The following is a 12,276-nucleotide window of genomic DNA, read 5'->3' on the forward strand; positions in this document are numbered from 1 at the left end:
ATCATCTGGGTCCCTGGACGACACGTAAGGCCTTTTCTACCCAAACCAGCCTTGCCTACATCAGCATCATGAAGCTGCCCGCTGCATTCATCATTTGCTTCCTGGGTTTCCACATCGCTCCTGCTGATACGACAGCCACCCCATCCTCCTGCGATGCCTGCATCAAAACTACTCGCAGCGGAACGAAGACCCAGTCCACCCTGATCTATCATACTTTGAAGCCTGAATGCAACTCCATGACAATCTCCCCTTGTCTGCATAACAACACTCAATATGCACGATGCTACACCAAACAAGGTATCCAATGCTACGAGCCAAAGGCTGTGGGGCCCATCACCGCCTCACTGTATGTCTATGCCTACAAAGGAGGATCCAGCTCTGACCTTGCCTCAATGTTCTCTACCAGTCAAGCAAAAATGGGTACATTACCCATAATGTCACTCGGGGGTTACCAACACTTTTGTGTGTTTTGATGCTTGTTTTGCCATCAACAAAGGCCAAGGTCCTAACGACGCTGCAGGAGTCACCTGCGGCTCACACAGCTGGCAAAGATCTTATCTACAGGAAAAGAAATATCTCTTCCAAAAGGTGTCCGGGACTAATGTGGGGGCCACCACTGTTTACAACTACTGATACACCCCACCTATTGACTCTGCTCAAGTAAGAGGCCCTCAAAATATTAATATCACTGTTAAATCAAGCTCTACTTCATGTACCACTGACAAATGTAATCCTATTTGCTTGTACACTCACTTACCTGAAACAAGGGGGTACCATACCCCACATATATATGCTCAATAGAATTATAAGGTTGCAAGCTGTATTAGAAATTATAACCAATGAAACTGCTCTTGCTTTGAAAACACTAGCTAAAGAAAATGCATTGTCTAGAACATATATCATGCAAAATCGTTTGGCGTTAGATTATCTTCTTGCCAAAGAAGGAAGAGTGTGTGGAAAATTTAATCTTAGTAATTGTTGTATTGAAATAGATGATAGTGGAAAAGTTATTCAACAAATCACTGATAGAATGATCAAGATTGCACATGTACCTGTACAAACATGGAATGGTCTTGATTTTAGAGACATGTTTGGATCCTGGTTCCCAAAATTACCTGGTTTGCAAGCTATTGTAGCGCTTATTGGTATGATTGCTGCGGGATGTATTATATTGCCTTGTGTATTACCTATCTTTGTATGCACTATTTCTAACAATTTATCCCTTTTGGCTGAGAAAAAGCCACTGCACAGGTAATGGCTCTCTGGAATCAACAAATAACTAACACATATGAACCACTGCCATCCGAAGAAGAAATGGGAGAGCCAACCTGTGATGACCCAAACGAGGACAAGATGTTTGTGATGGTCGAAGAAGTCACGAACGCCATGGATAACATCAGCATACACAGCACTCTTGCCTACGCGCCTAACAAAGGCTGCTGTTGGAACTAAAACACTCCCTGTCTTTTAAAAAAAGAAAAACAGAGGAGATGTGGGAATTGCTATCTGTTTCCTCGCGCACGTGCAAGGACAACGGGCCTTCTGGTAGTTGTTTGTAACACGAGGCGAGGGACAAGGTCGAAATGTTGCCACTTCTTACCCAGAATTGTAGCAAACTTAAACTTTACAGCTTTGTATTCTCATATGGTATTTTGTGTGATGTAATGAGTTTGTAACAACACACTAACAAAAATTGCAAACGTTAACAAAGATTGCTTCTAATAAAAGAGGGTGTCAGAGCTTGCCCTGGGCTCTCATCCCGATTTGGCTTCAAGACGACTGCCTCAGTGTCTTCATTCATGAGAGACCACCATACAGGCCTTCCTATCCTACACCATCTTCTGGAGTCCATTTAAGCTCACGCTGACTGCTTCAGTGACGTTCTCTGTCGTCCCCTTCTTTTGCCTTCAATCTTTCCCAGCATTAGGCTCTTCTCCAGTGAGTCCTTCCTTCTCATGAGGTGGCCAAAGTATTTGAGTTTCAACTTCAGGATCTGGCCTTCTAAAGAGCAGTCAGGGTGGATCTCCTCTAGGACTGACCGGTTGGATGGCCTTACAGTCCAAGGGACTTGCAGGAGTCTTCTCCAGCACCAGAGTTCAAAGGCCTCAATTCTTTGGCGCTCAGCCTTCCTTATGGTCCAACTTTCATAGCCATACGTTGCAACTGGGAAAACCATAGCCTTGACTATAGGCACTTTTGTTGGCAGGGTGATGTCTCTGCTTTTTAGTATGCTAAAAAGTTCATAAGTTGAGGACTACCTATACAGAATAACAGCGTTGGAAGGGACCTTAGAGGTCTTCTAATCCAGCCCCCTGCTCAAGCAGGAGACTGCCCAGAGTTGCTGGGAATCAGACAGCACGTGTTTAATTAGTTAATATATTTAGTCACATATCATGCAGTAGACACAACATTAAGAATGATGTATTTGAGAGGAAGAAGAGGCAATATTTCACACATACTTTGTCCCTATGGGATGGCTTTTTAGTTTAAAATGGCCTTGCCCCCCAGTCTTCCTCTTAGTATCTTCTCCTAACTTTCATTAACAATCTTGCCTTTCTTAGTGTTTTATGGCCGAGCTGACAAGGTTTATTGCTTCGGTTCCTAGGAAGAAAAGGGATGAAGGTTTTGAAAAAACTATTCAGATACTGTCAATAGTTTTCTCTGAACAACTTTATGGAAGCGAAAGTTGGAGAAGCAGGATAGAAAGAATATTGTTGCTTTTCAATTTTGATGTTGGAGAGGATTCTTGAAAGAAAACCAACATATGGATCACCAGAAGAAATCAACCCACTGGGTTATTTAGTTTGTATGCCATTTATCTTACTGATGCATCAACTCTGGGTGGCTTACAATACCTACTTGGGGCATAAAACGACCAGATTTCATCGTGTTTGAGGAAAAGTATTCAGACTGAACTCCACTGATAAATCCGTAAGACTCTGAATGATGGAAGGAAAATGAGGAATAATAACAGGGAAGCTTTGGCCTCCCCAGAGTGGCAGTTGTGGGAGGAAGGAAGGTAGATGGCTTTTATTACAGCAGGAATGAATACACCGTCGGGAGACCTAAAGAAGCAGGTATTCTGGACAAGTTTTGTCTGGGTGATTGGTAACAGTTGGCCCTCCTTTAATGGCCCATCAACCAACAATGATTTATTGCAGAATTCTACTCATTGCAGAATACCTTATGCCACCAGACTTGAAATTCTAGACCTAGAACTACGCCGCCTTCGGTCCAGAGGTGGGTATTCAGCAGGTTCTGACCAGTTCTGGAGAACCGGTAGCAGAAATTTTGAGTAGTTTGGAGAACCAGCAAATACCATCTCTGACTGGAGATTTTACAGTCTCCTTCCCCTGCCACGCCCACCAAGCCACGCCCACAGAACCGGTAGTAAAAAAATTTGAATCCCACCACTGCTTCGGTCCGATCTAAGTACAGTATATAAAATCATACATTGCAATGTCTTACCTGTCAATGAATACTTCAGCTTCAACCATAACAATACAAGAGCAAACAATAGATACAAACTCAAGTTTAATTGCACCAAACTTGATTGCAGGAAATACAACTTCAGCAACAGAGTGGTCAATGTCTGGAATACTCTACCTGACTCTGTGGCTTCTTCCCCAAACCCTAAAAACTTTAACCTTAAGACTGTCAACTGACCTCACCCCTTTCCTAAGAGGTCTGTAGGGGGCGTGCATAAGTGCACCAATGTGCCTACCGTCCCTGTCCTATTGTTTCTTTTATTTTTCTTATATGTATCCATGTATTCATAACTATGTTTATATTTATACCTATTATTTTGTAAGCAATTGACAAATAAAATAAAATAAAAATAAATAAATAAAAATAAATTTATGTGATGGAGCAGTTCAAACAGCACCGTTTCCTCAGCAATGACACAGCAGTAGTTTCCACAGCTGAATTTAGACATATTGTTTAAACTTCCCAGTCTAGCATTGCTTTGGCCCAGACAAGTATGAGAAAAAGTTTCAGGCAATAAACACACAGAATAAAAATCTGAAATAATTTATTCCACAAAGCAATTATACATTTTTTGCTGCACATTATAATGTAGACAAGTTACAGATAAGGGAATAAAATAATTAGTTATATTCAGGGAAGGAGTATGTCCAAGAAAAACAATACAAAGCCAAATATGGACTCATTTAATAAAAATGCAGTTAAAAACACTATATGTCATCATTTTATTTGTATATATATGTATATATATATGTTTTCATAGATTTTCATGGGTACAGGTATGCAGGTCTTGGCATGTTCGGGTCTTTTCCGTGTAAGGTTGAGAGCATCTTGATTTACGAGGTCCCACTTGCCATCTTCAGGCTGGTGCTTCGGCTTCGTGCGTGTGCGAGCAAAGTGTGATCGGAGCTGCCGTCTCCCCACCAGTATATAGGGAGACGGCAGCTCTGATCACGCTTGCTCGCACAAGCACGGCCGAAGCACCAGCCTGAAGATGGCAAGTGGGACCTCGTCGAAACGCTGCCAAGATCCTCTCTCAACCTTACATGGGGAAAGACCCGAACATGCCAAGACCTGCATATATATATATATATATATATATAGCATGTGTGTATGTGTGTGTGTGTCTGTGTATGATATTTATAAATAATATATATACACACACACACCAGGAACAGAAGTGCCTCATTGCAGATAGAAGTACATCCTAGAGAGACAGGAAATGAATTACAAAACAATGGAGATGAATGCTACAGAAGAATAAAGCTGCATACAAGGCGGACATAACACCTGTAATGTCTTCCTCTTTTCATATTAACAACAAACATTGTACAAACAAGTATACATATAACAAGAATAAAGGTAAATCCTAGAGTGGCAGGAAGTGCATCATAGAACAATGGAGATGAATGCTACAGAAGAATAAAGCTGCATACAAGGCGGACATAACACCTGTAACATCTTCCCCTTTTCATATTAACAACAAACATTGTAGAAGTATACATATAACAAGAACAACTAAAGGTAAATCCTAGAGTGGCAGGAAATGTGTCACAGAACAATGGAGATGAATGCTAGAGAGGAATAAAGCTGCATACAAAGTGGACATAACACCTGTAACAGTCTCCTGCCCCATCTCTAACTAGCGCTGATCCTGTTTAACTAGAACAAGGTTGTCCAAGTGCCAGAAATTACCAATTGGGTTTTAATCTTACCTGAGGTTTTGAGGAAATCAATTAGTCGGTCTGTTTATCCAGAATCTTCCACATGTCAGGATTCCTTGCTAAAATAAAGCAAGGTCATACACACACTTGAAAATAAATCAGGAAGCCTGTAATTGTGGAGTCTGCCTGGCAAGAACAAAGAATGCTTATCTACAGGAAATTTGCATGTGTAAATCTTGTAACAATCCTGGCTAATCCGAAAGCTGATAAAAGTAACATGAGTTAAGACAACTTGCAGACCTCAACTAATAGTTAGGAATAGAGATGCCCTGCAGCAAATCAAATGTGTATTAGATAACTCCTAGCGCATTCATTAGCCAAGACTTAGGAATAAGGACAGCTAGAGACCAATAGAACAAATGGTAGAATTATTACTAAAATGTTTATTGGATGATATTTATTATCTCGATTTGTCCCATCTTGTCCATTAGTGAAAATGTATAAAACTTACTCAATCCTTTGTTCTTGGCTCTTGGCATTTTGATCAGGAGCCCTTTTCCTTGGAGTATACTCCAATAAAAAGCAATCAGAAAACCTGCACCTCGTGTCTGGTGTCCATCATTGGCTTCGGCACCAGGCTCAGACCCGAATTGGGGACAACAACTTGTTGTATTTATGATTATTATAGTGTCCGGGGTCATGTGATCACCTTTTGCGACCTTCTGACAAGCAAAGTCAATAAGGAAGCCAGATTTCAATTAACAACTGAGTTACTAACTTAACAAGTGCAATGATTAACAACTGTGTCAAGAAAGGTCTTAAAATGGGGCAAGACTCACTTAACAATTGTCTTTCTTAGCCACGGAAATTTTGAGCTCAATTGTAGTCATACGCCCAGGATTCCCAGTGTGGGAATACAGTCATATAAGAAAGAAGGGAGGGGAAAGTGGGGAGAAACACCTGAAGAAAAGAGAAAAAAACAAAAGGAAAATCTCCTTTCTCTTGCAATCCAAATCCCTAACCCAAGGGTCTTCCAACTTGGCAAGTTTAAGACTTGTGGACTTCAACTCCCAGAATTCCTGAGCTAACATGACAGGAGGAGGAATTGTGGGAGTTGAAGTCTGCAAGTCTTAAAGCTGTCAAGTTTGAAGAGCCTGCCCTAATCAATGCACCTGATTTTCAACTGCCCTAACCAGAGGTCATGTTCAAGAAATCATCGAATTCCATCATGGAATTTGGGAAGTCTATAAAGGTAGTCCTTGACTTACACCAGTTCCTTTAGTAACTTTTTAAAGTTACTACAGCACTGAAAAAAGCGACTCATGACCGTTTTTCACACTTACCTTTGTAGCACCCACTTGACCATGTGATCAAAATTGAGACGCTTGGCAACTGACTCCTACTTATGACCGTTGCTGTGTCCCAAGGTCATATGACCACCTTTTGCAACCTTCTGACAAGCAAAGTCAATGGGAAACTAAATTCAGTCACCGGCCAGGTTACTAACTTATCAAGGGGTCACTTACCCACTGCGGCAAGAAAGGTCGCAAAGTGGGGCAAAGCTCACTTGACAAATGTCTCACTTAACAACAGAAATTTTGGTCTCAACTGCAGTCATAAGTCAAAGGCTATCTGTACATCACTGGGAACAAAATAATTTGGGCCATGCAGGTTGGAAGGAGGGCCATGCAGTTTGGAATTCATTTATCTTGGTTATATTGTTAAATATAAATCGCCTTAAGGTAACTCTCAAAAAAGCGTTAACGTAAGACTTTTTTTTAGCCCGGACGAATGGCTAAAAAAAATTATCTTAAAAATTGCACGTATCTTTTACAACTCTTTCTACAGCTCAGTGGACCTGCACTGGGCTGTGGCATGCCAGAAACCGGGTTGAGCAAACCAGCCCCATCTGCAGGATATAGGCAGCACATGAAACCACACGCTCTCCACGGAACCAGTCCCTGGTGCCCAAATGATTGGGGGCCACTGCTATAGCTTGGTGGTTCTTCCTCTTCTTTTTCTTCCCTCTACTGGGGTACACTTCCACCATATTTAGTTCCAAAACTCCTTTAGCCATCAATTGTGACAACCAAGATGCACAGGGATATTCCCATTAAAAGACTTCCTCTTCCTCGTATCTGGGCATGCATGGAGTGTAAACTGAGTGAGAGGAAAGTTCCCTTATGCTACCTCAGCCTTCCTCTCACCTATTTCTATGTCTGGTTCAGTTATATGGCAAGGCAACTGCTCTATCAAATCTGTCCTCTTGTGAATGTATGTTTCCTCACCAGCATGGATTCTTTGATGGTAGTTAACGGCACTGCTACTGCTGAAGCTCTTTCCACATGCCGTGCATTTATAGGGTTTCTCCCCCGTGTGAAATCTTTGATGGGAAATAAGTTGCCCTTTCTGAATAAAGGTCTTTCCACACTCTGCGCATTTATAGGGTTTCTCCCCGGTGTGGATTCTTCGATGGTAGGCAATGGCACTCTTGCTACTGAGGGTCTTCCCACACTCCGTGCAGGTATACAGTTTCTCACCTGTATGGACCCTTTGATGGGAAATAAGTTGTCCGTTCTGAATAAAGCTCCTCCCACACACTGTGCATTTATACGGTTTCTCACCCGTGTGTTTCCTCTGATGGCGAGAAAGGCCACTGTTATAGTTAAAACTCTTTCCGCACTCCGTGCATTTGTACGGTTTCTGCCTTGTGTGGATCCTTTGATGGGACGTAAGATTATTGCTTCTACTGAAGCTCTTTCCACATTCCATACACTTGTATGGTTTTTCACCTGTGTGGATCCTCTGATGGGAAATGAGTTGTCCTTTCTTAATGAAGGTCTTCTCACATTCCATGCATTTATAAGGTTTCTCTCCGGTGTGGATTTTTTGATGGCAAATCAGGGCACTATTCCGAGGGAAGCTCTTTCCACACTCTCTGCATTGATATGGTTTCTCCCCCGTGTGGATCCTTTTATGACAAGTAAGATCTCTGCTTTCAATGTAGCTCTTCCCACAATCCATGCATTTGTATGGTTTTTCACCTGTGTGGACCTTCTGATGGCGAGTCAGATGACCATTTGTTCTGAAGGCCTTTCCACACACTATGCAGTTATATGGTTTCTCCCCTGTGTGGATCCTTCTGTGACGAGTAAGATCTCTGTTCTCAATGAATCTCTTTCCGCACTCCAGGCATTTATATGGCTTTTCACCTGTGTGGATCATTTGATGGCGAAGGAGGTTACTGTTTGTACTGAAGCTCTTTCCACAGTTCATGCATTTACACAGCTTCACCTCTGCGTGAAATTCTTCATGGGAATTAACATAAGTGCTCAGAGTAAAACTTCTCCCAAATTTTATAAATCTATGTGGTTTGTGTTTCCCGTAGAGTTTTTTGGGTAAACCAAGAGAGAAGAAAGTATTAACATTTCTTCCATATTGTCCGCAACCATACTGTTTCCTTTTAGCCTGGCTGCTACAATATTCATGTAAATTAAACATATTTTCCTCTCCTTGGCCACATCTGGCGTATCTTCCATTTGTGTTTTCTTCCTGAGCTTCCTGGATAAGAAATGGATGGATTTCAAAGGGGAGAGAAGTGGAAGAACTCTCTCCTCCATCTTCTGTGTTGCTTTCCTCTTGGCTTTTTGGACCCCCTTGGTGGCCAAACATCACTTCTTCCATTTCATACTCAGCTGTTTGCAGGGGTGCTAACCATGCGTGCTGGTCATTCTCATCGCTCTGCCCATAACCTGCTTGTAAAAAAAGGAAAGAGAAGTTCCTGTTAGAATTTAGAAAGGTGAATGGGATCTCCTTATGAATATAATCCAGATTTCAAACTTGGCAACAGCTGTTGGACTATGGTAGGGAAGTAGTTTGGCAATTGTAAACTTAAGATACTCTTTGTTAGGGATAACATTGTTTACCCTAACTGTTTTGGGTAAAAATAATAAATATGGTATCATGGTTTGTTAGTTAAAGTGTGTGTAACTTTAACAGCAAGAATGTAATTAAGGGTGTGGTTGTAAAAGCACTATATATGAAGCGAGGCAAAAGCAGCTCTCTCTCTCTGGCTTACTGATCCCTAATTACTGGATGGATTGATGACTGCGTTCTTCTAGGAGTGTTGATTTTTCTCAACGGAGAGAAGATAAGATTGGACTGATTTATTGTAAGTGTACTGACATTGGCTATTCAACACGGACTTTGCAAACAGAGTATCCCTGACAAGACTTGACTGAAATTGATATATGACTAATGGACCGTTACATTTGACTATGCTATAATTCTTAAATGGAATAAACTATATTCTTGATAGCACAAGCGTATCTGTATTTTTACTGCGTGTTAACTAGAAAACTTATCTCACACATTTACCTGTCTTCCTATCTGACTTCGCTGCACATTCTGTTTAGTTTGTTTTCCTTAACACCCGTTGGGGAATCCAGGCTTAACACTCTTGATGGCATTTTGGGTTACTTTTCCACAGAGGATCACCTATACAGCCATGATTTTGTAGGACTCTGGGAGATGATGCAAATCAAGTGATGCCCAAAGCACCGCGACAAAAGAGAAGGGGCTAATCCAGCCAACATAGTAAAAGTAAAATGTAGACCCAGTTTGGTCTAGTGGTTAAGGCACCCGACTAGAATCCAGGAGACTGTGAGTTCCAGTCCTGCCTCAGGAATGAAAGTCTGTTGGGTGACTTTGGGCCAGTCACTTTCTCATGGCCCAATTCATTCACAGGGTGGCGGTTGTAGGGAAAATAGAAGAAGGAAGCAATGTTGTGTGTATTCACCGCCTTGAATTATGTATAAAAATAATAAAGGTGGGAAATAAACAAACAAATGCCCGTACTCAGACCTATTACACTGGCAATAGCAGTGACTCCTCAATAGTTATCCAATCTTATTGTATCGCAGACTGCAGTCCAGATGGAAGAGATGATAGTGGGAGTATCTTTTATTTAATTCCTTTGAGAAATTGGCAAGCACCCAGAGGACAATACTGCTCAAAATTAGAGGAAGCTGAGCAAATCAGGATGAGTTGACCAAAGGTTTTTTCTTCCTAGCTTATGTGGAATTCTAGTTCTAAAGAGCTGGATATTTCTCTGTACATCTTTGATTCTCCTGTCTACAATGTGGATTCCTGCTCCGCTAATGGGAAAGGAAATGCTTAGAGAGCTGAAAAAGAACTATGTATAGGATAATGATAAAATGCTATTCTGTTCCAGCTTGGAGAAGGCAGGAATGTGCCCCATCTTCAAGAAACTGTCACTCAACCTGGACATTCTGAACAAGTATAGAGGACTTTCCTACCTCCTTTTTGGGTGGTTAAGAATGGGGTGGGGGTTGCAGCTGCTGAAATTTGATTCTGGAGGGGCAGGGCTCGGTTTATCCTGCATTGAACTGGCTTGTAACTTGGGGTTATCATTGAATGTTGTTCTGATGTGCAGGCTGTGCCTGTATATCCCCTTCTAGAACGGGAGGGAGCTGCGGCTCATGCCACTTACAAATGCCTTTGTCAGTCAGAGCATGCGTCAATGTCTCTCCTATGGGTCTGCTCTTGAAGCTAAGGGCCACTTGATTCATATAGTAAAATACCAGAAAGATCTATATGAAATAACTAAGAACGATTGCCCCGAGTATTATTTCATTAATGTAACGGAAAAAAAGTAACCTGTGACATGAAAACAGCTAAATAAAATACGGGAGAAATAGGTGTTCTTATTTGTAGTTTCCTCTGGCTTCACAGATTCACACAGGTCCTTTTCTTGGCCAATGGAGAAATATTGTGTCTTCTTCTTGGGTGGTTTTCCTCTCTGTTGGCCTTGCCAAAAGACTCTGGACATCCTGGCCGTTTCCCATCCAAGAACAAACCACATCAAATCATGTCATGCCCCTGTTGGAATCTGATTCGGAGGGGGAGGTTGAACAGCTGACAGGGAGTGGGAGTGCGGCTCCGTTGGCTGTGGAAAAAACTGGGGAAGGGCAAAGTCTGGCTGGGCAGAGCAGGGGAGAGGTAGAGCAAGGGAGAGGGAATTCAGAGGAAGACCCAAGCCCATCACCTCTTCATCCTAGGGCATGCAGGGAGGAACAGAGAAGGGAGCAACATGAGTTGCATGGCTTATGGGGGAGGAAAGGCCCCTGATTCCCTTCATTAGCTGCAGTTGGAACACAGTGTTTAAAAAGGGAAGCTGCGCACAGTAAGTTGTTGTGAGCAAACATGAATCTATCTGGTATCATCATGGCTTATCTGTGTTCCTGGCATCTTCCCAACTGTGTGAATTTTGCCGTGCTTTCAAGTCTGAAATTTCTTCTCCTGCCCTGTCAAATTAATTACTGCAGTTTGGTTTGTTTGGATTTTTAGTTACAGTCTGTATATACCTTGTTTTGGACTGAATTTTCTCCAGTTAAAGGCTGTTCCTGAGAGAGTTTTTCTCCAGCTGAAGGTAACCTGGACATTGGGGGCAAAGTTGGAGATAATAAAGGGACTCTTCTTCCTTGTTTGGCTGTGTTGCCTTTGTGTCATGCCCTGGATCATCACAGATCCTGTTTAATTTTTGGAGATTAGGAAAGTGGTAATTCATGTAGTGGTCTGGTAAGGAGTCTGCACCACCCTAGACTGATGCATAGAAATATGTTCCCTGACTTCCTATCCCTAAAAATCTCTAATGAATGGAGCAAAGCGGGGGTCTTACCCAGAGCGGCTATATTCAGAAATATCTCTAGCATGACCTCCCTCCACAAGGCTTTTTGGCTCCAATCGAGTAGCGCCCATTCCTCCAGCGTGAAGTCCACAGCCACTTCCTCAAAGGATATGAAGCCCTAAAAGAGGAAGATAATATCATTCACCAGACAATCTCCGGAACAACTTAAGTGCAGGTTTTTTTCAACTTGGGAAATCTGTACTTCACGTTATTGATTTTTAAGTGTTTATTCTTCTGTATTTCTGTAACTGGTTTATGCTTTTCTTATTGATTCAATTTTATTTTATTTTAACATAAGCTCATCGAATTAAAGTAGATGTTTTAGTCCAACACCTTTCCAGAGTTTATTACGTAGATTCTCAGTCATCCAGGACATGGCAGACATCATCAATCCACAACACAGTCCTCCAAAAAGGC

At 41.9% G+C, this 12,276-nt stretch overlaps 1 protein-coding gene across 1 annotated transcript in view; it reads right to left on the minus strand.

Moving 5' to 3' along the window:
• LOC113425978 (uncharacterized) overlaps window positions 1–12,276 on the minus strand; it is a 30,241-nt gene that overhangs the window by 14,112 nt on the left and 3,853 nt on the right. Inside the window, exons 4-5 of the mRNA XM_087953920.1 lie at window positions 11,851–11,977; window positions 7,422–8,905 (exon numbers count right to left, since the gene is read on the minus strand). Coding sequence (XP_087810046.1) covers window positions 7,422–8,905; window positions 11,851–11,977 — 1,611 coding nt within the window. The remainder of the gene's footprint in view (window positions 1–7,421; window positions 8,906–11,850; window positions 11,978–12,276) is intronic.

The sequence above is a fragment of the Notechis scutatus genome, chromosome 2 (genome assembly GCF_049901735.1).
Source record: "Notechis scutatus isolate UNSWTSFEM ecotype Mainland chromosome 2, rNotScu1.2, whole genome shotgun sequence".
Taxonomy (NCBI): Eukaryota; Metazoa; Chordata; class Lepidosauria; order Squamata; family Elapidae; genus Notechis; species Notechis scutatus.